This window comes from Capsella rubella, unplaced genomic scaffold, assembly GCF_000375325.1.
Source record: "Capsella rubella cultivar Monte Gargano unplaced genomic scaffold, Caprub1_0 scaffold_4, whole genome shotgun sequence".
Lineage (NCBI taxonomy): Eukaryota > Viridiplantae > Streptophyta > Magnoliopsida > Brassicales > Brassicaceae > Capsella > Capsella rubella.
The window spans coordinates 3655744-3680189 of NW_006238920.1; the positions used below are offsets into that span (position 1 = coordinate 3655744).

The 24446-nt window shown below is 36.9% G+C and overlaps 2 protein-coding genes across 2 annotated transcripts; both read right to left on the minus strand.

Annotated features, from left to right (window-relative positions):
• Window positions 1–3421: 3421 nt before the first annotated feature.
• LOC17889063 (TMV resistance protein N) lies at window positions 3422–5102 on the minus strand. The gene is made up of 2 exons (XM_006294353.2): window positions 4613–5102; window positions 3422–4254 (listed from the first exon to the last, which is right to left on the minus strand). Exons 1-2 carry the CDS (start codon window positions 5071–5073, stop codon window positions 3576–3578), a joined length of 1140 nt encoding a protein of 379 aa, XP_006294415.1. The 5' UTR covers window positions 5074–5102; the 3' UTR covers window positions 3422–3575.
• Window positions 5103–7914: 2812 nt separating this feature from the next.
• On the minus strand, window positions 7915–11954 carry LOC17887708 (suppressor of mec-8 and unc-52 protein homolog 2). The gene is made up of 11 exons (XM_006293855.2): window positions 11810–11954; window positions 11580–11720; window positions 11446–11495; window positions 11254–11365; window positions 11129–11177; window positions 10935–11024; window positions 10327–10395; window positions 9814–9937; window positions 8996–9354; window positions 8473–8856; window positions 7915–8367 (listed from the first exon to the last, which is right to left on the minus strand). Exons 1-11 carry the CDS (start codon window positions 11854–11856, stop codon window positions 8086–8088), a joined length of 1707 nt encoding a protein of 568 aa, XP_006293917.1. The 5' UTR covers window positions 11857–11954; the 3' UTR covers window positions 7915–8085.
• Between the last annotated feature and the right edge of the window lie 12492 nt (window positions 11955–24446).

Below are 24446 nucleotides of genomic sequence, written 5' to 3' on the forward strand. Positions count from 1 at the left end.
ATTAGTAGATATATATATATATATATATATATATATATATATACAATTGTTGTGAATGAATCAAACATGATAATAAATTATAATACTTTAATTATTCTTACTATATGATGGTGTTAATAAAATAATAAAATGACGATTTAACATAACTCTATGTTATTTTATATTTATACTAATAACCGTGTTATATGATAGGTTAAATTTTCAATATATTTAAATATTTATAATATCCTAAATTTTTAGTTAAGTGTAAATTTATCAGTTCAAATATTTAAAAACATAAAATTTTATTATATCATTTGAACTTAAATTATCTTGTGTAAAACAATATGTGACATAACTACATGTATGTGTTGAAATATATCCCGGACCAGACTAACAGAATGTGATTATTATAATCTCATAAAAGATTTTAAAATCTTCAAAAATTCTAAGAATAGTAATAGATGGTCATGCTATCTCATTGTAGACGTAGTTTGTAGGAATGTTTAAACGCAACGGTTGCGGTTGCGGGTGCGTGAGTTTGCAGAAGCGGGCGGTTGCGGTTTCAAGCGTTATTAAGCGTTTTAAACGACTAGTTTAGCTTTTAAAAATGGGTGCATTTGCAGGAGTTTGATGACTGGTTAACCAGCGGCTACAATGGCGATTACATTAAAAATTAGAAAATTAAATATTAATATAATTATAAAAATGTATAAATATATCAATACTATATTATTATGATAAAATATATTAAAGAAATGAATATGATTAATAACTAAAAACCATAAATAAATGACTGAATAATTATATAAAACAAATATTCTTTTAGCAATATAATTACCAAATAATTATTACTAAATATATATACTAAATAATTATATATTAAATATATATACACACCATAAATTATTACTAAATATATATACTAAATGGAAATATAACCCACGTCCATATTAGAGTGCACTCAAATATCAAATTGGATTAAATGGAAATAAGCTATAAACGTGGAGTTGAATTCATTAAAGAAGAGGAATGTATTTGGTCCAATAATTCAGACACCTCTTGATATTAAACCAGTTGGACATAAATAGGTATTTGTGAGGAAAAGAAATGAACATGGAGATATCGTGAGATATAAAGCACGGCTTGTTGCACAAGGATTCTCACAAAGACCATGAATAGATTATGAGGAGATATACTCCCCTGTGGTGGATGCTAAGACATTTAAATTTTTGATAAGTCTGGCTATATATATAAAAGAGAAAGACTTGATTTGCGGCTAATGGATGTAATGCCTGCATATTTATATAAGTCCACTAGATAATATATGAGATTATCAGAGGGTATTGAGCTCAAAGATTAGAAAGGTTCTCGAGAACATCACTGCATAAGGCTGGACAAATCCTTTCATGGACTTTGACTAAATGGGCGTATGTAAGGTTATAAATGATCCCATCAGTCAATGTATTTTCATAACGAGGTTTGCAAACAAAGGATTTGTAATCTTAGAAGTGTATATGAATGATTTAAACCTTTGGGTAATCGACCAAACAGTTGAATATATCTAAAGAAAGAATCTGAAATGAAAGACCTAGGCAAAAATAATTAAGTTCTGTTTGGGATTAAAACTTGAGTACGTGAATAACGGAATCCTTGTGCATCAAATGACATATACTGAAAGAGTACTCAAGGAGATTTAATAAGGACCAGGCCCGCCCATTGACCAGGCCCGCCCATTGACCAGGCCCAATGGTGGTGAGAAGCCTCAGATTGGATAGTGATCCATTCAGTCCATAAATGCCATACCTCAGTGCCATAAGAGCTTTAATGTATCTGGCGAGCCACACTAGGCCAAATATATATTTTTCCGTGAATTTATTATCAAGATTTAGCTCATGTCCGACCCAAAGGCACTGGAACGGGATTAAACATATTCTTCGTTACCTAGAAGGAACGAAAGATTTGGGTCTAATTTATACTAACCAACCCAAAGAGGGATTAGTTGGTTTTGCTGATGCAGGTTATCTCTCGGATCCACAAAATGATCGATCACAAACTGGTTATGTTTTCACACACGATGGTACGGCAATATCTTGGCGATCTCAAAAGCAAACAATTGTAGCCACATCGTCCAACCATGCTGATATTTTGGCGATGCATGAGGCCAGCTGTGAATGTGTTTGGTTGAGATCCATGACTCAAGATATTAGGATCGATTGTGGGATGACCGAAGGGAAGGCAGCACCAACAATAATGTATGAAGATAATACTGCCTGCATAGCTCAGCTTAGAGATGGATATATCAAAGGATATAGGACAAAGCATATTTTGCGAAAGTTCTTCTTTACTCATGAATTACATAAATCCGGAGAGGTCCAAGTGGAACAAGTTCAATCATGTGATAATTCGGCAGATCTATTCACCAAGTCGCTTCCAACCTCTACGTTCAAGAAACTAACACATCAAATTGGAATGCGCCGGTTGAAAGATCTTCAGTGAGCTTCAAATCAGGGGGAGTAATACGTGTTGTACTCTTTTTCCTTCTCGACGGTTTTATCCCAATGGGTTTTCCTGGTAAGGTTTTAATGAGGCAACATCCCAAAGCGTATTACTAGCTCACAACGGTAATGACATCCAAGGGGGAGTGTTATAAATCATATGATGGATTGTCATAACAAGTTCAGTCCGGCCCGGCCCATATCAAGCCCGGTCCGTCCAATGTTGAGGAGGCTTAATCTTTTCCTTATTATATTAGGGTTTACTTATCTCCCCTTGTATCAATCCTTATATAAAGGAGTCTAAGCTAATGAATAAAGCATCTCGAATTCCCGTCTTCTCTCTCTAGTTTACAACAAAATGATATTTTACATAATAATTTTTAAAGATTGTTACTAATTTCGACGATTATATTTATGGAGGAGCATATACAGCACAATGAAAACTATTTTTGCCTACTATTAGGAAACTTAGTTATTAAATAGACTAAATTAAGGACTGTAATTACTATGATTGATTCAATTTTTTTATTGTGTGAGTATGTTATTAGAAATATAGTTATAATGTTTTCCTAAAATATGGTTAGTAGTTATTGGTTAGCTAATTATTTGGGAACTTTGATTTCGTTTATATCCTCAAATTATGTATTCGATAACTATTTTATTTTCAATAAGAGACAACAAATCTTGTAAATCTGTAATTAATATCTTCCCTTAATTATAGCAATTAAATTTGGACATTCTACACTAAAGAAGAAAAGATCCATCATTTGGAATTGGGTCAGAAATTGAAATCATAAACCGACCCGATAATTAAAGTTACATTAGTAATCTTAATGAGCATTTATAAAATAATTAGTAGTAATAGTAATTAGTGGAAATCGATTTTTTTGAAAGGGTGGCCAAAAAGTTGTACTTCAAAAATGTTATAATATATATAACGATTCATATATTGACAAGGTGTGTACAGATGATATACATATATATACTTGTACATAGGAGGACAGTTTAGGTTTATACCCATATATAGTGTTCCATAAACAATAAAAGATAATATTTTGGTAGTAAAGAGAGACACTTCCTTTAGTTCCTTAACATATACTACTTAGAAAACCAAAATATTCCAACCGTTAAAAATAGGAAAAAAGGAAGCCAACCAAAACATTTCATGGCATAAATGTCTCTCTTTTTAAAGGCTAATGTTCGGAAGAATCGACTGTGGAATGGATGGAATCTCAAAAACTCTTCTTCGAAGACAAGCTTTATACCATAAGAATGCAACAGCTGCTTGTCTTTTGTAGTGATGATAACAACACTCCCTGGACCAAAGCCGCTAAAGTCTGCTTCAAGAGCATCTAACTGTTCAAGCTTATCGACGTCGTCTGCCACGAGAAGAACCGTTTGGTTCTTGAGAGTTTCATAGCTCGTCAAGTATTTTCCTTCAATATTTTTCAGAAACTCTTCGTGTAAATGGCTTTCACAGTCGCGACCCTGAGAAATATTTTTCATGTTTCCCATGAAACAATAGCTTTCAAAGTGTTGACAGGTTGTCTGATAAACATATCTAGCTAGAGCTGATCTAGCACTGCATTCTCTAGCCCAAATCCCAACAATTCTCAATCCTTCTTTGGAATTCAGATCCATTAGTCGGTTAAGATCCTTCATGTGTTTATCAATCCCCACTATGTTCCTCCCGTTGCTTATTGTTGTACTTGTAATAATAACCAACTTATTTGATATATCGTCCGCAATTGCGTTGACCAACTTCAAGTCATCTTCACTATATAGACAAAAAAAAAATAGAAACTTTAGCATCGATTCAAACCAGACTTAACAAAAATTCAATCTTTCGAGCCAAATTAAATGTAACAGTACAAATTCAATCTTTTGATATTCAATCATATCTAACCATAAAAATTTAATCTTTATCACTAAGTTACGAAATTTTTTTTTCTAAATAATTAAGAGGTTCCCGATGAAAGCTCGTACATCCCCTCAAACCCAAAACTAGACCATGTTATATAGTTTAGTCCCAAACGCCACTCAAAACCAATGATTTCTAGGCTTTTGCGAGAGATCGTACATGATAGTTCTAGAGGTAATAAGATGATAAATCTTTTGAAGTTACGAAAGTTTACCATTTCCATGAACAAGGGCTGGAGATATACGACAAATCTCTCAATGCTCGCCTCCATGAAAGCACTTTCTCATCATCTTCTCTAGCCTCGTGCTTCTTGAAATGTTCAGCGACTTTCTTGATCTGAAACCTCACATCAAACGGATCCACGCCATAGAAGATAGGGATCACGGTCATCAAACCCTGGTTCTCGAAATCCATGATCTTCCTGAGCTCTTTCAGGCACCAAGAAGACGCAGCGTAGTTCTCAGAGACCACAACGACTGTGAATCTTGACTCCCCGATGGCGCGATCGAGCTCCGGGGAAATCCTCTGATCAATCTCCAGCTCTTTGTCGCCTTTGAAAGTTCGTATGTTCCTTCGAACCAGTTCATGGTAGAGAAAGCTGCTGAAGGTGCGGCTAGTGTCGTGCCCACTAAAACTTAGAAAGACATCGTACTTAAATGCAGTAAGAGAAGTCATTTTGATATTTGATTATCTATGACTATGTGAATGTGTATAGAATATGAATGATATATATAATGAAGTTGAGTGTAGTTTATATAAGCCACGTAGAGGAGACTTTGAGCAAAGACTTAGAGTATAGACCCTTCAGTCAAGTGTATCGTGACATTTTTTTTTTGTCAGCTTCTGTTTCACTGAACTACTCAGAAAGAGGGGTTTTGTAATAAGAAGGAAACGACCTGGCCTGCCAAAAAAAAAATATTATTAACAAACGACAATTATCAATTTATCATCATATCCTCTTTGTTGAATTTTCCACACCATAAAAAAGAGTACAAGAAAAAACACAATCCTCTTACTTTTCCACGATTTATAAAATTTTAGTTGGTTTGATTAGTAGACTAGTTTGTATTAGTTCAAAAATTTAAACATTGGTTTAGTTAGCGATTGGACCAATGAGAAAATGGCTTATACTTCATAGATATGATTAGAAATTTTTATGGGTTCATTCCTAGTATAACCCTTTTATTCTTTTTTTTTTTTTTTTTTTTTGGACCAACTAAAATTGCATTAGAACTTAACCAAGAGGATTCGGAGGATACAAGAGGCTACTCGGAGCCAAACAAACAACTTCTCTGAGCCACAACATGGCCAAGTAGAAGGGGAAGTTAAAACAACAACCATAGAACAAACAAAAACATATGGATAAGTGGGGGGTGTAACCCTTTTATTCATCTTTTAATTTCTAACCACTCAAAATATTAACCTTACTTTTTGTTTTAGATTCTTCTATGTATATAGATTTAACTCACTCTTATTTAAATTCATAGTTTTGACAACGATTTTACGTTTAAGATTTTTTTTTCGGTAGTTGACAAGGAGACATTAACTATGTCTCCTTGTTATTTATTCAAACTAAAACAAAAGAAAATTACAACCGAATCTGCCGTGGGAACGAAGTTCCACGGACATCATCTCTTATTATGGACTCCACAACAGTTGGAGCTTCCTCAAAAATATGCAATCCTAAAGGTTTTTTAAAAACAAAGTTTGCTAAACCATCCGCAAGGCGGTTAGCTTCTTGATAAGTATGCGTAACACGGACTATCCAGTCCTTAGAAATAACGCCATGACGCAAACGCATCAGGGGAGACAAAGGATGAGAATCACTAATCCCCGTCTTAAGAAACCCAACAACAATCTCCGAGTCCATATTAAGCTGAATTCATGTTACTCTCTTCCCCAAAGCAACATAGAGACCATAATAAACCCCCCCCCCAAAGTTCGGCAAGAGGCGCCGATCATATCCCGATTTGCTGCGAAACCACCACACTTTGACCCGTCGAATCTCTCAGAGCACCACCAGCCGTAGCTACCCCAGGGTTACCATGAGAGGCCCCGTCAGTGTTTAGTTTAAACCAGCCCTCTGCCCTCCGGTGGCAGCTTCCACTGCACCATGCGAGTAACTCTCTCCCCCACCATACAGACACTCTCCATGGTCTTGTGTGCTTGGCTCACTTCCAAGGCGATGTCTTTAATGAACTTTACTTTATATATCGGCATTTGCTTATGTCCCCAAACACATAGCTACAACGCCACTTCCATTCCCACCACGAACACATTGCAAACAATATAGCCCAAGAGCATTCCGTCCCATCATCCGACGAACGTCGATTGTTATAAACCTATTCGGTTAACGAACCATCAAAGAAAACCCGTAGCCTATTTGGCGGTACTATCATTTTACGTTTAAGATGATTTAATTGTTTTAATTTTTAATTTTTATTTAATGATAATATGATATAGTGTAATTTCATTCGCTAAAGAAAACAAAAATGATGGAAAAGTCGAGAACCAACGTTGTGCACGAATCGGTCTCGTCGGTTCTCTCTCTTCTCTCTCTTGAATTTTTCAGAGAGAGACCGACTCACTTTTGTTGCCGTCCGGATCTTTTCCGGTTACCAATCCCGTTTAGCGGGCTCTCTCCCAACATGCACCAGTTCTTCTGCGGTGTTTGGTTGGCTTTTATCCGATATCGATTTGACTTTCATAGTCAGTATGATCGGCGTGGCCGTCGGCAATTCTTGCCGATTTTCTCTTGTTGTTTATGAAAAAATAAAGTTTATGTTGTGGTGGTCAGTGATGTGCCCAAGCCACTGGCTCTTGAAATCAATTTTGATCCCTAGTTTCAGATTTAGCTTCTCTTCCCTAGGCCTTCAACCGATTGATCCCAGTATCTCATCGTTGAGATGGGTGATGATGCGGTTAGGCGGCTCATTCAGCTTCCTCCAACAAGAATTCACAATCAGATTTGGGTCTACTTCTGCTTATTCGGTACTCCGTCGAATGAATCTCGACTTTTCCGGTGTCAACATGTGTTTGATGGTTCCAAAGCTTCATCTTCGAAGCCCCATCAAGCTGGGTTTGTAAGTAGATGTTTTAATTTTTAAAGTCTATCAATTAGCAAAGTAGGACGAGTAGTTCAGAGTTTTCCGGTGCAATTTTCATCATCATCAACAAAATTCAGTTCTCGGAAAAGAAGCAATTGTGTTTCCAGATGCTATTCAAAGGAATTAACTAGGGATTAATTTTTAGGTTTCAGTTGTTTGATTGTGGTTTTGTGCCTTCAATTGGCTTTTGTTGTAATTTTAGTTTGTGTTTTTAGATCCGGAGAATTTTCGTTTCTGCCGGTTAATATCCAGAGGTTTACATGTATCCTCTGGCCTTGTATCATATTTTTGTATCGTTTGAATAAACGTTCTTGTGAGAAAAAAAAAAAAAAAAAAAAAAAAGAAAACAAAAAAAGTGAACAAAAGGGTTAGCTCCTATATTGCTCTTAACTTTTCAAGAAATCTTAAATAATAATAAAAATTTACGTGGTCGTTCGATATATGGAAGTAAACATTTGGAAGTATACAATCTTTCTAAATTAAGAATTTGAACTCAAGGTATTTAAAATCTAAACAGACTTGAAGATACAAAAATAGATTCGATGAGAAAGACTACAAAAGAGAGTAACTAAGGTTAGAATCAATGTTTGGATCTCTTGGGAGTCTGTGCATCGACGGCATCCAAAGAAGCAACATCCCCACCCTCTTTCTCCATCTTCTTTCTCGTAAGTATCTTATTGATCTTGTGAAGTTCGTTATTGAGTTTCTGGTCACGGTCACGGTTCTGCTTCCTCGTCTTTCGACCATCTTGCATCTTTACCCCAAATTGGAATGCCGCTTTTGGCATGGCTTCCTTCTGCTCGTTATATTTTTCCCATTCCTCTTCCGTCTCAAAGTCCCATCGATGTAAACCTCCCTTTGCCTGTTTAGTGTTCATCAACACCCAGAAATTGTAATGTTGTAGTTTTGGCCTTTCTACAATTAAAAGAAGAGAAAAAAAGAAAGATGTAATTTAGCCAGTGCATACCTTTCCACCCATGTCCATTTTAGACAAGTCAGCTTCTTCATCGCTACCGACAATCTCATGGTTGTACTCTTGGTAACCCGGGTAACACTCTGAATAGCTCTCTGATACAAAAGTTGGATCTTTCTCCCGTGCGTCACTTTCTCTCAACTGTTGAAGCCTTTGGTCGTCACGCTTGAACACTGATCCTAAACCCCTATCTTTCTCTTCCTGAGACATGAGTTGGGGATCTAGTAAAATATCTGTTTCTGGTTGGACATCGTAACCCTCCATTCCAGGCTGAAGGTACTGCTCTTGATACCCAATTTGCTCTGCATATTGGTAATCCTGCCAATCTCCAGGATACCCGGTAGCCACTCCTTGAATTGGCATTGCACCATATCCACTCTGCAAAAAATACAAAAGAAAGAAACCTGACTATGAGAATAATGGACAGATAATAAGTACAAACTAAAATGCAAAAGTTGCTTCGGGAATCAAGGTTTGTGAATACATGCAACCAAGGATTAGTTAGGGGAAAACTGACCATATCTTGCCATTCTTGACCAGCAGATGGCTGCACCGGACCATAAGCAGGCTCATCGAAGTAAGGTACTTTCTCCTTATCCCTGGGAGATTCTTCCATGTCCTCAGAAATAGGACTCTGTGTCACATCTTTACCAGGAACTGTATAGTCGACGCCTTCACCAACAAATATGTCATCATCTTCTGTTCTGGCAACAGGTGGTTCTTCTTGTTTCTTACTCAAAACCAGATGGTTGGTCACAGGCGGTAATGGCGGAGGAGGTGGTAGTTCTTCTCTTTCACTTATGTTCACAGAAGATCCATTCTCAATCTTAGATTGATTATTGTCTTCATCGTAATTAGCAATAGTTGAGATCTTTCCTGCATTAGAAAAATTGCAGTCAACGTGAGATAGAACAGAAATAGCAAATTATATTGCTAAAGAATCAGAAACCAGCCAATTTCTTAGCTTAACTCAAAATGTATGCTGATGTGAAAAAAGAACGACAACATGTACTGGCACCACATAGGCATAATAATAACAGGATACAAAACCATGCCTACATCCAGAGACCGCGCAAATTAAAACCACAAAGTGAACACAAGAAGACATAATAAGATACTACTAGTACGGTTGTTGAAGACTAGACATACTCTTTATATTCTTGGCTTCAAATAGTAAACGCAGACAATTTGGGGATAGGCAGAAAAACAACAATTTCAGGAAGCTTATCTAACCAGTGTATGTGAATCAGTACTGCTAATACTTAAAGTCATTGTCACAATGCAAGTGCAGTTAGAAAGTACACCAAAAGTATGCTCTTACATTATGAAAACTACCTTTACTGTCTTTTTCTTTCTTCTTCTTCTTCAGAACTTTCCCTGATGATCCAAGGCGAAGGTATGACATGATTTTAGCAATTCGATCTAGTACAGAACCATCAACATTTACTGTGACCAGTTCCTGTGAAAGAGATAAGGCAGGACAATCGTGCGTGTTAATGAAACAATTCTCGCAAAAACTGGAGTAGTGATGTCAAGTATAACTTAAAAATATGTTCAGTACAGAAACATGTTTAGCAATGCCAATTTTGGTTCCAGATTAGTAGAAACGAAAGATAAATTTAATCTTAAAGAAGAAATATGCTACCAAATCCTGTTACATATAATCAAAATAATAGCAGTATTCATTACATCATCCCCTGACATAGAAGAGGTTGCAGAGACCAACAAAATGGGCTTATATCATTCGAATCACAACAATCATTACATATCAACCCATAACAGCATGCTGTCCTAAGAAATTTCCAGGATAAAGAAGACTATTACAACACGGATTCTAAGTTTACATACCTCAGGCACGGGGCAGTCAGCTTTACTCCTATATAACGTGGTTGGTATGTCATGGGTATAGCCACCCTCCTGAAAAGCATCATACAGAATTAAAACTAAAGGGATAACATTAATATTTAACCTCAGATAATGGGTGTTAACATCACAAGTGAGGCCTTCAAAGGGGATACTAAAATCATACTGTAAGGTTAGCTAGCTTAACTGAGACTATATATCTCAAAGGAAGCTTCATTCATAACCAAATTATGATCATATATTCAACTGACTTTTTTGTAGAATCGTGTCTCTATTTGCTAAAAAAAATATAAGAATATGCTTTGACATGATGGTTGAACTAAAAAACCATCCGCTCCTGCTGATAAGATTTCTAACAAATAGTTTAAACCATGATTATATCATTAACAGGGCAATGCAAAGCAGCTTAAGCAACCTTCTTAAAGTTTTCCTTGGGCCCATGTATTATATCTAAAAGAGAAGATTTAAGCAACTAAAGACTCGGAGAAGAATTGTTGAAGCCGTATACACATGTATGAACTACTTCCTCAGACAAAAAAAAATGATGTAAGAATATCGAATCTGCCTGAAAATAAATAGTTAAAGAACATTACCATATCATAGACAAATGTCATTCTACCAGGAAGGAACATCTCATTAGACTTGATGATAGTCTGAGGCTTAACAATCCACTGGTAAACTGACTGAAAAAAGATCAAAAGACACAAGAAACAACAAACTTTAAGCGTTATCGACATCCACAAACTTTCCCCTTATCTACACAAATTCGAAACGAAAGTCCCCATACCTTTGCAGCTATGGTACGGAAAGTAACTCGTTGATCTTCTTTAGGCGCACTGTCAAAGAAAAGAAATATATGTAGCAATTGAACCAACAAATCAGATGAGTCAATTAATATAAACCAAAACCTACCTAGTCTTGCCATCATCATCTTCACCATCAGGTTTCTTAACTATTTCGCTTCGTACTTTATTCAATAAAGCATAATCCAACCCCTTAACCAAATGGGTATGCTCAACATCACCTAACCAATATATTAAACACACAAACATAAGCACTTCAAGAGAAAAACCAAATCAAGATTTGTAAGAACCTAACACTAACCTCCAAGATACTTGCTGTTCTCAATAGATAGCTTTAATGCATCAGCAGCACTACAAACACACAAAAAAACAGAACTTTAGAGAAACCCAATTACAATTATAACATAGTTAATCAGAAACACCACGGAGAGTTACCGGAGATCGACAGCTCCGGGAGGAGCAACGGCATGGAAAGAACCAAGCTCTGAAGGATCATAATCAGGATTTTGATTCTCTCTTCGTTCTTTAGCACGGTCTCTGTACTTTGGGTTATCGATTTCTTCTGATTTCTCCTCCCTTTAGATCAAAAAGGTCACAACTTTAACATCTCCTCATGTATAAACCCTAAGATTGAGGAAAAAGACAAAACAGCCAAGATTACTTACCTCCGACGAGCAATCTTCTCTTTGTAATGAGATTTTGAGGAACTCATTAGGTTGTTGTCCTGAAGAATCAGATGATTTCAATATTGTTCTGAATCTCTGGATTTTAGTGTGTTCTCCGATATGAGGACGACGACGTTGGCTGAGGTAGAGGGGAGTATATTTTTAATTTTTAAGTTTTAACCCACAAATGTCTAAATCTGGTAAATTACATTGAAAAAGGGGAATTTTATTGGGTATGACATTTTGGAAACTCAATTTTGTAAAATTGCCATTATTGAAAATGTCTTTCAAATCATGACACAAATCATAAAACTTGGACGATTTTGCCCTGGACATTGCAGAGAGAAACTTTGTTTTTTCTGTTGGCAGCAGTAGTCATTAATTGCTGGGATTTAACCTAATATCTTGTGGGTAATGAACCATACATATCAAAAATAGCGGACGAGTAAGTAATATATGATGGACAAAATATGTAAAGTATATGTGGTCCATCGAAAACTCACTTTGACAGATTTCAAGAGACAACTCCGATGTGTGTTCTCTGACATGTCGTTAGTAAGATTTGTAGTCCAACAAGGTTTGTCTATGCTTTCTTAAACCGGTGAAAGACAAATACAAAAAGATGAGTTAGAAGAAAATATGGACAACTGTGTTGATGGACATATTAGATGCAGTAGATCTGGTCTATCAAAACTTACATTGAGAAGTTTTGAGAGACAACTCTTGTTTGGGTACTACGACCAGGAGTTTGGTCCTCCACCACAGACGTTCTATAGAAGGACACAAATAAAGTTTTGATTTATTTAAAGGCATAATGTAAATCAGATCTGTACAAATTGGTGGGTGCTAATGGAGGACAAGTAGAGAGATTTTGTGAAAGTTGTGGGTGGTGAAGGAGCAGAGACAAAAAACGATAGACAAAATAGAAAAAACAAAAAAGAGATCTGGTCCACAAGATCTGGTCCACTACATTGGTTCGCCGAATTTTGTCCATCTACAGAATAATGTATTGTCCATAGTGTAATAATCGCATCACTTGTTTCATCGTCTGGTTGGTCCGCCGAATCAGGTCACCAGAACTGGTCCGCCGGTGGTCTGCCAGAACTCGTCCGCCGAATATGGTCTGTCGGAATTGGTCAATTGAATCTGGTCTGCCGAATTTGGACTAGAATTGACTATGGTCTGCTGGATCTGGTCCGCCGGATCTGGTCCGCCGGATCTGGTCCGCCGGATCTGGTCTGTCAGATCTAGTCTGTCTGATTTGGACCGTCGGAATTCGTCCGCATGATTTGGTCCGCCGGAGTTCGTCCATCGGATATGGTCTGCTGAAATTGTTTGTTGTTGAAAGAAGAAAAAAGAAAATGAAGAAGAGAAAAAGATAATGAAAAAACACAGAAACAGAAAAGTCAATTCGTCTAGGGATACGTTGGTCCTTTTACATGCTCCTTGTGGCAGGCGTGACAAGAGGTTTTTGTAAATGGCAGGCGAGAGAAATTTTGTTACTGTACATGGCAGAGTTAACAATTTTCTCTTGAAAAAGTATTCAAATTACCATTTTAAGAGATTTGAGTTTTATTAAGATTTTGATGATTTTAGGGAACTTCATATTATTTATGTAAAATCCTTTTAAATCCCACCTAAAACTATGAGATTTGGATTCTTATATTTTTAACTAAGAAAGTTCTCTAAAATCCTCTGAAATCATTTAAAATCAAATCCACAAAATGTTTTCAATAACAGTGGATTTTAGAGTGGATTTTAAAATGATTAGTTCAATAACACTGGATTTCATGAGACTTTTTAAAATCCCTGATTGAATAACACAAGATTTGTAAACTTTTTACAAATCACTTGAAATTCCACTTTGAATACACCCCCTAAAATATGTGGTGACTTCGACCCATATTGCTGTTATTGTAAGGATTTGATTAAAAGAAAAAAAAAATTTAACTAAAAAAATTGAAAATGGGTGTAATTAAATACATACTCATTTTTAATAAAATCTAAAAATTATAGATCCAACCACACTAAATCCGAAAACCTATTCCACTATTGGATACCTATCAGATCTTTCACCATTTTGTTTTCCTCCTCATCGTTTGAAAAAATTAGAAGTCCTCCAAACCCCAAGTATTTGAAAAATCCGAATATCACAAACAGTTCGTCGAGTACAACTAAGGACAACCCGAGATTGGGTAAGTCAAAATCGATGATTTTCTGGGTATTTTATGTTAGATACACTTGAATGTTGTTGATTTTAGGTGTTTCGATTTGTTAATCTTAATTTGAAGTTGTTGATTTCGTTTATTACTCGAGTATGTTGTTAATTTGCGGTTGTTGGCTTTGTGTGAAGGAGAAGAGAATGGTGCGTACAAAGAACGCAAGCTTTAACAAATAAACAGATCCAGTATGTGAAGTCGAAAAGGCAACAGATGCAATCGTAGAAGAAGATGGGACTTGTGGAGATGATTTAGAAGAAACAGAGTCAAATCCGGAATCAAATTCTCGGGATTCAACGGTATGTACAACTTGGATAGAATAGTACAACTTGTGCGAACTCGGTATAACTAGTTTTTTTTTACTAAAAATTTGAAACGGTACAACTTAGGAGAACTTGGTATAACTAGTTTAATTTCAATTCAAAATTCAAAAGGTACAACTTGGGAAAACTTAGTATAACTAAGTTTTCTTGCATGAATCCGAGGAGGGAACATAAGTAATGCAACCGCTGAACATGTACTTCAATCACTCCGAGTATATGAAGCCATTCAAGCTATCTGCAAAGTGTTATATCACAAAGGTAGTGAACTTCTTGAGAGCTCACCTTAAGTCCCATGAGTTGGATGGTTCCTAGGACACCCATAGTTCAAACATTTCTTCCATATGGCAAAGGATGCCAATCACAAATTGATGGGTATGTGGATGTTGTTTCTCCTGACGGCGTATTTAGAGAAGAAAGAGGAATGTTGGTTCTTAGTAAATTGTATTCCCATAAGGTATTCTCTTAGAGAAATGGTACTGATTTGTGGCTTATACTGCCATTAGTATCCCCGGCACATGGAATCATTGGGCAGTACAGAGTTTGTTGGAAAGCATTTTGGTGTTGGTACAACAATAAGATATGATGATGTCAAAGCAAAGCTTTTATAGATGAAGAGAGCTTCTACAACTCGAGTGAAGATGGCGGTCCTCCACATCTTGTGTAGCGTCCTCATAGGGAAGAAGAAGACAATGAAGCAAGCACCATCTGTAGAGCCATTCTTTCTTAGGGCTGTTGATGATTTGGACATGTGTAAAACGTTCCCTTGGGGTCGTTTGGCTTTTGATGAGAACATGAAGGACATCTTTCATTGTATGAACCACTTTAGTGGAGTTTTGAGGACACAACAACATGTCTTTCCTAGTTTTGTCATTCCGTTGGAGGTAATTCTTGATTTTTGAAAATGTGTAACTTAGTATAACTTAGTATAACTGAGTTTTAAGTGCATGATTTTGTGTTGTGTGTAGGTTCTTGCTTTTGAGGCAATTTCTGTTCTGAAGGAAAATTTTTGAGAATGTGTTAGTAATGCACATGCACACCGTCATTGTCCTCAGATGTGCAAGATGAAATTTAAAGCAAGTAAAATGAAAAGGGTTTTCATTGAAGGAAATTTATGACAAATTGGTACAACTAAGGTTAGAAATAATCATACTTATCTTATTCATTTATTTTTGGTATTATTAGGTTGGTTTGACATTATATTTTTTTTTTTTTCATAGGATATTGAGAGTATCTTGACTCCATCATCACGTTAGATACGTCTTTTATGTCGTAACATGGATGAAGAGATTCGATGTAATGATGTAGATGATCCGGTTGTTGTTGGTTGGAGCAAGCGTTTAGTTGAGGAAGAGAAGTCAATATGGTTTGAAGAGCTTTACAACCAAGATTTGGCCACCTGGGGAATCGAGACAAATCAGGATCCTGAAGATGTGAATCCGGAAAATGTGATTCTGGAATATGTGAATCTGGAAAATGTGATTCCAAAAGAAGTGAATCTGGAAGATGTGAACCCAGAGAATGTGGCTTCAGTTACAGTGGCTCTGGGGAATTTGGCTCAGCTAAGAGATAGATTGGTTCAGCTAGAAGAACAAGTGAAGCAAAGGTTTAAGGAAATCATTGAGAAAGTTGAAGGTCTGGATAACAGAGTCAAATCTGTGGAAACATATGTCAAATGGGCCTCAAGTGAAGACCAATATTATACGAATAAAGGTGGTGATGGAGATACGAATGAAGGTGGCAATGGAGATACAAATGAAAAGGAGCAATATGAGAAGGATAAGGCCGAGATGGAGCAAACCGAGAATGATAAGGCCGAGATGGAGTAGGCCGAGAAGGAGCAAGCTGAGAAGGAGAAGGCCGAGAAGGATCAGGGTGAGAAGGAACAGGCTGAGAGGGGTCAGGCTGAGAAGGAGCAGGCTGAGAAGGAGAAAGCTGAGAAGAATAAGGCCAAGAAGGATAAGACCGAGAAGGATAAGGCTAACAATGAGCAAGCTGATAAGAACAAAGCTGAGAAGGAGCAGTCACAAAAAGAACAAACTGAGAAGGAAAATGCTGAGAAATCCGAAACCGAGAAAAAGAAGGTTGATGAAGAGAAAGAACAACTTGGTACAACTGATGAAGAGAAAGAACAACTTGGTACAATTGAAGAAGAGAAAGAACAACTTGGGAAAACTGAAGAAGGCCAAAAGGAAGATGTTGAGATGGAACATGACGAGAAGGAACATGGCGAGAAGGAACATGGCGAGAAGGAACTGTTAGACAAGATATATGTAAATATATTATTTCTTACATTAGTTAAAGTATCAAGTGTGGATACTCTCGTACACGTTCTCGTACGTTACACTATGTAATCTCTATATATATTCTAGTCAATAAGACATCTAGGGCATCAAGCTCTATTCAAGCTTACATGGTATCAGAGCGCTTTTGGCTTTTCCTTCGACCTCTGACCTTCTCTCTCTCAAATCTTTTTTTGTTTTCTTTCATCTAGTTCCTCTTCTTCTTCTTCTGTTTCTTCATCCTCTGTTCTATCTCTTCTATTAGACAAGATATATGTAAATATATTATTTCTTATATTAGTTATAGTATCAAGTGTGAATAATTTCAAAGGGTTTCGAAAGAAGAGAAGTAGAAGTAGAAAATGGAAGGCGAACACTTTTGCCAAGTTGACACGCATGACACAAGGTTGTCATGTCATTTTTATTGAATTCTAAAACCCTCTCAGGCGCAAGAGTGAAACGCTAAGCAAATATATTCACTTCTCTGCTTTTGTTCGTAACCAATTTGGCTGCCCCATTCAGTCTCTTCAATGTGACAACGGCGGTGAATACAATAATCGCCAATTCCTATCATATCTTACAGCTGAAGGCACAAAATGCCGTTTTTCATGTCCGTATACCTCCCAGCAAAATGGTCGCGCAGAACGAATGCTACGTACTCTCAACAACATTGTACGCACTATTCTGTTCCAAGCTCATATGCCACCAGAATTTTGGGTGGAGGCCCTTCATACAGCTGCTCATCTTCTCAACATACTTCCATCGTCATCCATTTCCAATGCCGCCCCATTCACCAAATTTTTTCACAAACCCGCACCATACAATCATCTTCGCGTTTTTGGCTGTTTGTGTTATCCTAACCTTCTTCCTCAATCTCCGCACAAACTTGCTCCTCGATCAACATCATGTGTTTTCCTCGGATACCCTACTGATCATCGCGGGTATCGTTGTTTGACTTAAATACTCGTAAGATTATTTTCCCACGACATGTTTATTTCGATGAAAACACATTTCCGTTTCTTAAACCTACTCCTACTTCAGTTTCTTCTTCTCACTCTTCACTCATGTCTCCTCCTCCTATCTCTGTTTCCACTCCGTCTCCTCTGCCAGCTACTGAAAACATCCTTCCGCCCACATCTCCTCTTCCACCTAACGAGGCCCCTCCTCCGCCTCCTCCAGCATTACCCACGCATCCAATGGTAACTCGGAGTAAAAATGGCATTGTCAAACCACGACAACGCCTTTGTCTCCATACGTCTGTTGTGTCTCCCCTTCCTTTGACACACGTACAGGCTGCTAAGGATCCTAACTGGAATGCTGCCATGGGAGATGAACATAGCGCTCTTATTAAAAGTGGAACGTGGGACTTGGTTCCGCGACCAGTTGCTACTAATATTGTTCGATCTTTGTGGCTTTTCAGGCATAAATTTAATGCGGATGGGCAACTCGTGAGGTACAAGGCGCGTCTCGTAGCTAACGGCAAATCTCAACAGCTTGGAGTCGATTGTGATGAGACTTTTAGTCCTGTTGTAAAACCAGCAACTATCCGTTCAGTTCTCCATGTTGCCGTTGCAAAAGATTGGCCACTTCATCAACTAGACGTCAAAAACGCATTCTTAAATGGTGATCTTGAAGAAACTGTCTACATGCACCAACCACCCGGTTTTGTTGATAAAACCAAACCAGATCATGTGTGCCTCCTGAAGCGGTCTCTTTATGGGCTCAAACAAGCCCCACGGGCCTGGTATAATCGATTTGCGATTTTTGCCAAGAAAATTGGCTTCACTCAAAGTGTGAGCGACCCCTCTCTCTTTATCTACTGTCACAATAACCAGCTTGCCTACATTCTGCTCTATGTTGATGACATAGTTCTCACCGCTTCCACCACGACTCTTTTTCGGTCCATCCTTGCCTCACTACACAAGGAGTTTGACATGACTGATCTTGGTCGTCTACATTACTTCCTTGGGATTTCTGTCACTCGTACTGCGGCAGGCGTGCTTCTACAACAACAGAACTACGCGGCTGACATTCTTCACCGTGCCAACATGACGAACTGCAATCCTTGCTCCACTCCGGTTGACTTGAAGTCTAAGCTCTCTTCCGACGGTAAACCGGTCTCCGATCCCACATTGTATCGTAGTCTCGCTGGTGCTCTCCAATATCTCACCTTTACTCGCCCAGACATTTCTTTTGCTGTCCAACAGATATGTCTTTTTATGCATGATCCTAGGGAGCCTCATTTCACAGCTCTTAAACGCATTCTTCGCTACATCAAAGGTACCATCTCTCACGGACTGCAAATTCACAAATCCTCTATCCATCAACTTACCGCTTACACAGATGCTGATTGGGCCGGGTGCCCGTCTACACGACGTTCTACGTCTGGTTACGGTATTTTTCTTGGTGATAGCCTTGTTTCTTGGTCCTCTAAACGACAAGTCACAGTCTCCCGTTCAAGTGCAGAAGCTGAATATCGCGGTGTAGCCAATGCTGTGGCTGAAGCAACATGGCTTCGAAAATTACTCCTTGAGATGAAATGCCCGCTGTCCAAAGCTACTATCGTTTATTGTGATAACATCAGTGCCGTGTACTTATCCTCAAATCCTGTCAAGCATCAACGAACAAAGCATGTCGAGATTGATATTCACTTTGTTCGAGAACGTGTAGCACTTGGTCAAGTTCGTGTTCTCCATGTTCCCACAAGCCTCCAATATGCTGACATATTCACCAAAGGGCTTCCAACACAACTTTTCTCTGATTTCAGGACCAGTCTCAACGTCCAGAAGCCTCCCGATGCGACTGCAGGGGCGTGTTAGACAAGATATATGTAAATATATTATTTCTTATATTAGTTATAGTATCAAGTGTGAATACTCTCATACACGTTCTCGTACGTTACACTATGTAATCTCTATATATATTCTTGTCAATAAGACATCTAGGGCATCAAGCTCTTTTCAAGCTTACAGGAACAAGCTAAGGAGAAAGGAGAAAAGAGAAGAAGTTGTTAATGCTCACCAAGGTAAAAGGGTGAAGATCATAAGCAAGAAGAAGTGATCTAGTGTGATAATAAGGAGTTCTATTCTGACAAGACAGAATGCGAAGAATGGTAATTGATGAACTATTTTGGTTAAGTTGTGAACTCTTCATATTGGTTTGTTTAGCGTTGTGTTTTTGAGTCATTTTGTAGGTGAACTCTTGGATTGGTTTATAGATTGTTGTGTTTTTGGATTGGTATAATTTTAATGTGTTTTGAACTATTCTAGTTAAGTTCAATGTTGTTTGTTAAGTTTATGAGTTCCCCATTTTATATGATAAACTAGGTACAACTGGATTCAATAGATCAACTTGGTAAAACTACTATACAAAATATTAGTTTTACAACCATACATTACAACCATACATTACAACCCGAATACACAAAGTAAGTTCAAAGTTACCAAAAAAGTTAGGCCAATAAGGAAAGGGAAAAGTTACAATCATATCAAGGACATCAACCAACTAGTTTTATACTTAGTTGTACCATTACAAAAAACAAATTATACTTAGTTGTACAACTACGAAAAACAAGTTACACTTGGTTATACCATATTCCCAACCCTATCACAAGAATACAACCACATAAAACGAGTATCCACGTTTTCTTAATTTTCTTCATATTCTCATCATTTCCATCTTTATGAGAGTAACTTCTTCTTCTAAAACCAACTTGAAAATCCAATTGTTCTACCTCATCCACCAATGCTTTATCAACCCACTTAAAGACATGTCCATCGTTCACAAGCTACATAAAAATTCAAAAATTAGAAGGAAAAGTTGGTAACTAAATCGCAAACACAATAGTAATCAAATATCTTTACCCTTCTATCATATGCATATACACAACGATAGTAGCGACGGCATGGATTTGGTATGGATCGAGAGATTATGTCAACTATTGGTGACCCACAATGGCACTTTTTCGGAATTCCAGGGAACCTTCGTCAGTTTGAAGAATTCCCACATAAGATTCCCTATGCTCCAGATTCGCAGCTCATTCTCAGAAATCGCAAACCCAAAAAAAGGAAAGAACGAAATCACAAACAAACCCAGAAAGAAGGAGAATCGATGAAGAGTAAAACATGACAGTCTACCCAAAACCCTAGCTATGGACAAGATCCTAAAGTATAGGAAAAAAAAATATATATATATAAATGGACCAAACAACAATCACGTGATCCACATTAGACACGTGTGGCCGTCAAAATGCACAAGTGTAGCTGCTAAAAGACACATGTGTAGCCGCCAAAATGCACTAGTTGTATCAAGTTACAAGTTGTACTTTTTTGGCAAGTTGTACATTTCATTTTTTTGTTGTAATTAGTTATACCATGTTTAAAAGAAATATTTTTAGTTGTACACATGATTTTAATTAATTGAGGTACATATACTACATGTACATGCCTAAATAGTTTTGAAAACATTTATTTCTTAGCTTATCTAATTATATGTTGTTTGAAATGAAAAAGTGACCCTTAATGTTTAAGGTATTTCATGGTAAACTTAGAATATGATGATAATTATAGTGAAGTATAATAATAGCCACACTACTATCGGCAATGACGATGTCATCACCTAACAAAGCGTAGTCGAGAAATGGTCTCGTCTGATGAGGATATGCTCTATTCCTTATATATATTAGATAACATGATGACATTTTAATTCAGTTCATGTTTATATTTATTTAGTTTTCTCTATTTTTTTTTCCAATTCATGTTTATAAAAAATTCAAATAAATCCTAATTTTTTTTATTTTTAAATAAATCCTTATTTTTGAGTTTTTAAATTTTTTTTTATTTATAACAATATTTTTTACTATAATAATTTTATTTAAAATATATATCAATTTAAATATCATTAAAAGAAGTTGACTTAAGAAAGTCCAAAAATCAAATTCAAATTATTCAAGTTGTACCATAACAAAATCAAGTTGTACCTAATTGTTCCAATAGGATATTACATAAAAATACAATCAATCAACTTCGGGAACCTGACTTTCAAACCAGCTCGCGATGGTAGATTTCTTCTTCCTGCCTCCATGTTGATCATGTTGATTTAATCCTCTTTGTTGGATTTTTTCCTCTTTTTATCACATAAAACTTAGGAAAGACAACCAAATCACGCACATCGTCCGGAACAATCCACATAGACATGATAGAAACTGGATATATCGTCCTGGAATATCCCAATGCCACTGCTCCATCTAATAATACTTACTGTACAGCTCATGCAATTGGATCTCATTACCAGCGTTTTTTGCTGCTTTCATAGCCGCAGCAATAGCGTGCACACACGAATATCTTTCAATATCAAATTGTTTGCAGTAGCAAGTTTTTTTTCCCAGATCAACCACATAACTACTACCATCACCTCCAATCATAATGTATTCCATAAAATAGACGTTTAGTTCAATCACCGGTAAGAGCTTTGCGTCAGAATATCTATCATGCATCATCTTCTTAACAAAAGGGACTAACTTTTGCTCTATTAGTGTCTCTAAGGTTACTTTCCTATTTATATTAAACCATTCAGCTAGTTTAGCAACAGTCGCATCTATCATTGGTAGTAACGCATATGCCCTTAAGAATCTAAAGACACCATTATAGATTCAACTGTATTAGTTGTATCAATGTTGTATATAGCTCTTGAGAAAAAATATCGCGCCCATTTATGTTGTCCTACGTGTTGATCAAGATAAGTACCTGTGGCAGGAAACCTTTTTAAAGAAATCAGCATAGAGTTTCTCAAACTCAGATTCGGTGTAAGCCTTCGCAACTAAATCTTTGTTCACGTTTTTACAGCTCAGGTTAACATTCTCAAACAAGTGATAAATACAATACCCATGGTGAGACAACGGGTACACCGTACTTATTGACATGATCAAGCTTTGATGTCTATCAGAAAAGAATACCAACTCAGTACAATCTGGTATAACTGATTTCAATTTACTGAAAAACCAAGTCCAACTTGCATTATTCTTACTATCAACTACACCAAATGCAATCAGATAATGGTGGTGATCCGGATCTTGAGCTGAAGCCACGATTAGTACTCCACCATATACATTTTTAATAATGGTTGCATCCACAATGATCACCTTTCTCATGGAATTGAAGCATTCAATGCACGCCCCCAAGGCGAAGAACAAATACTTAAACCTTTGGGCTTCATCTAATTCAACATATGAAACTGTACATGATTCATCTTCTCAAACATTTGCATATAATAATAAACCAACTTATAATTATCCTCCGCGGTACCGCAAAGGTCAACTGTAGCTAGCCTTTTCCCTCTATTTACGGTTGAGTATGACAATTTGATACTAACTTTTGATTGAACCAAAGGGATGAGATTTTTTGGAGTCGGAGTGTCTATCAGACATGGGAAATCTTCACGCAAAACAGATGCAACTAAATGAGATGTGCCTCTCCTTTTTTACTCATTGTACTTGTTTCTGACCGTACGCATGTATGTATCTTAGTGTAAGTTCTGACCGAGAAACTGTCTGCAATCCCATTCCTTGCTGCTCGTAAAACTCACTTGCAACCCTTTCTAAATTTTGAGCATTTAAGCACAAACAACATAGGACCTGACTTCAGTATAACAAACTCAAACAGTTCTTATGCGCAGCTTTGTCAACTAAATCTTTAATTGCTTGCTTGCTTTCAAATTCTTGCTGGATAGTCACATCCAAACCATCTTCCCATTCACGATTTACAACCGGTGTGATCTCAGCAGCAGGTGTGATCTCAACAACATGTGTGCTATCTTCTTCTATTGCTCGTTCTTCGGACTGTTCTTCATAACGAATCATGTTCTCATCTCTCCCATCACTATTTTCCACCATCTCATGACATTCAAACGGCTCGCTTTCATCAAGGAACATGGTCCCATTTGTCGCTTTACTACTTGAAATATGCTCCTCATTGAGTGAGCAACCTACACTTCCTCGACTTTTCTCATACCCCTGAATTACGACTTCGACATGTAAAACTTCGAAATGATCTTCATTCATATCCATATAACACATAATATCATCATCATCAAATATATATATTGGTCTCTTGGGCTCCACTGATTTTAGAATGTAACTCAATTTCAGCTCAGTCGTTGTTTCATCAACATTCGCCTTCCTGCACATCTTGTTCACTACTGCAAAATAAATGACCTTCTCTGTCTCCATTCTAAGAGATTGATGAACTTTATCTCTTGAATTCCATCTTTGTTCATTTTCCCTTGTTGCATAGTATCCCCCATAATCATATAGTATGTTTTTCGATGGTTTTTATTCATTGTGGCCTGAAATAGAATAGGAAAACTCACATTATAATCTCTGTCGTGTTCATAGTTATACCAAGTTCTACCAAAAAGTACCATTTGTACTACCAGGTGTACCCGAATAGTTATAATAAGTTATACCAACCAGTACCATTTGTACTACTAGTTTTACCAATATAGTAATACAAGTTGTACCCGAATAGTTAAACCAAGTTTTACTAGTTGTACTACAACCACTACTAATTTTCGGATTACATTACGATTCAATTCGATTGAACTGTTACAATGCACACATTATGAACAATAGTCGACCCAATTCGACTCAAATCCCTAATTTCCAATAAGGATAAGAAAAATCGGATCAAATCCAAATCTACAATATCTCTAATTGCATTGTTAATAGTTCAATAGGGATGAACAAATACAATCTACAACAATTCCAATTTATGCCAACGAGTTATAAATTTAAGAATATGCATGAATAAGTATATTACCT

Excerpts from the sequence above, each read along its gene's own strand:
- LOC17889063 (XM_006294353.2), bottom strand. The coding sequence starts at position 5,073 with ATGACTTCTCTTACTGCATTTAAGTACGATGTCTTTCTAAGTTTTAGT. Across the intron at positions 4,255-4,612 it reads AGCCCTTGTTCATGGAAATG|TGAAGATGACTTGAAGTTGG; the intron begins GTAAACTTTCGT and ends TTGTCTATATAG.
- LOC17887708 (XM_006293855.2), bottom strand. The coding sequence starts at position 11,856 with ATGAGTTCCTCAAAATCTCATTACAAAGAGAAGATTGCTCGTCGGAG. Across the intron at positions 11,366-11,445 it reads GAACAGCAAGTATCTTGGAG|GTGATGTTGAGCATACCCAT; the intron begins GTTAGTGTTAGG and ends TATATTGGTTAG. Across the intron at positions 9,355-9,813 it reads GAAAGAAAAAGACAGTAAAG|GAAAGATCTCAACTATTGCT; the intron begins GTAGTTTTCATA and ends TTTCTAATGCAG.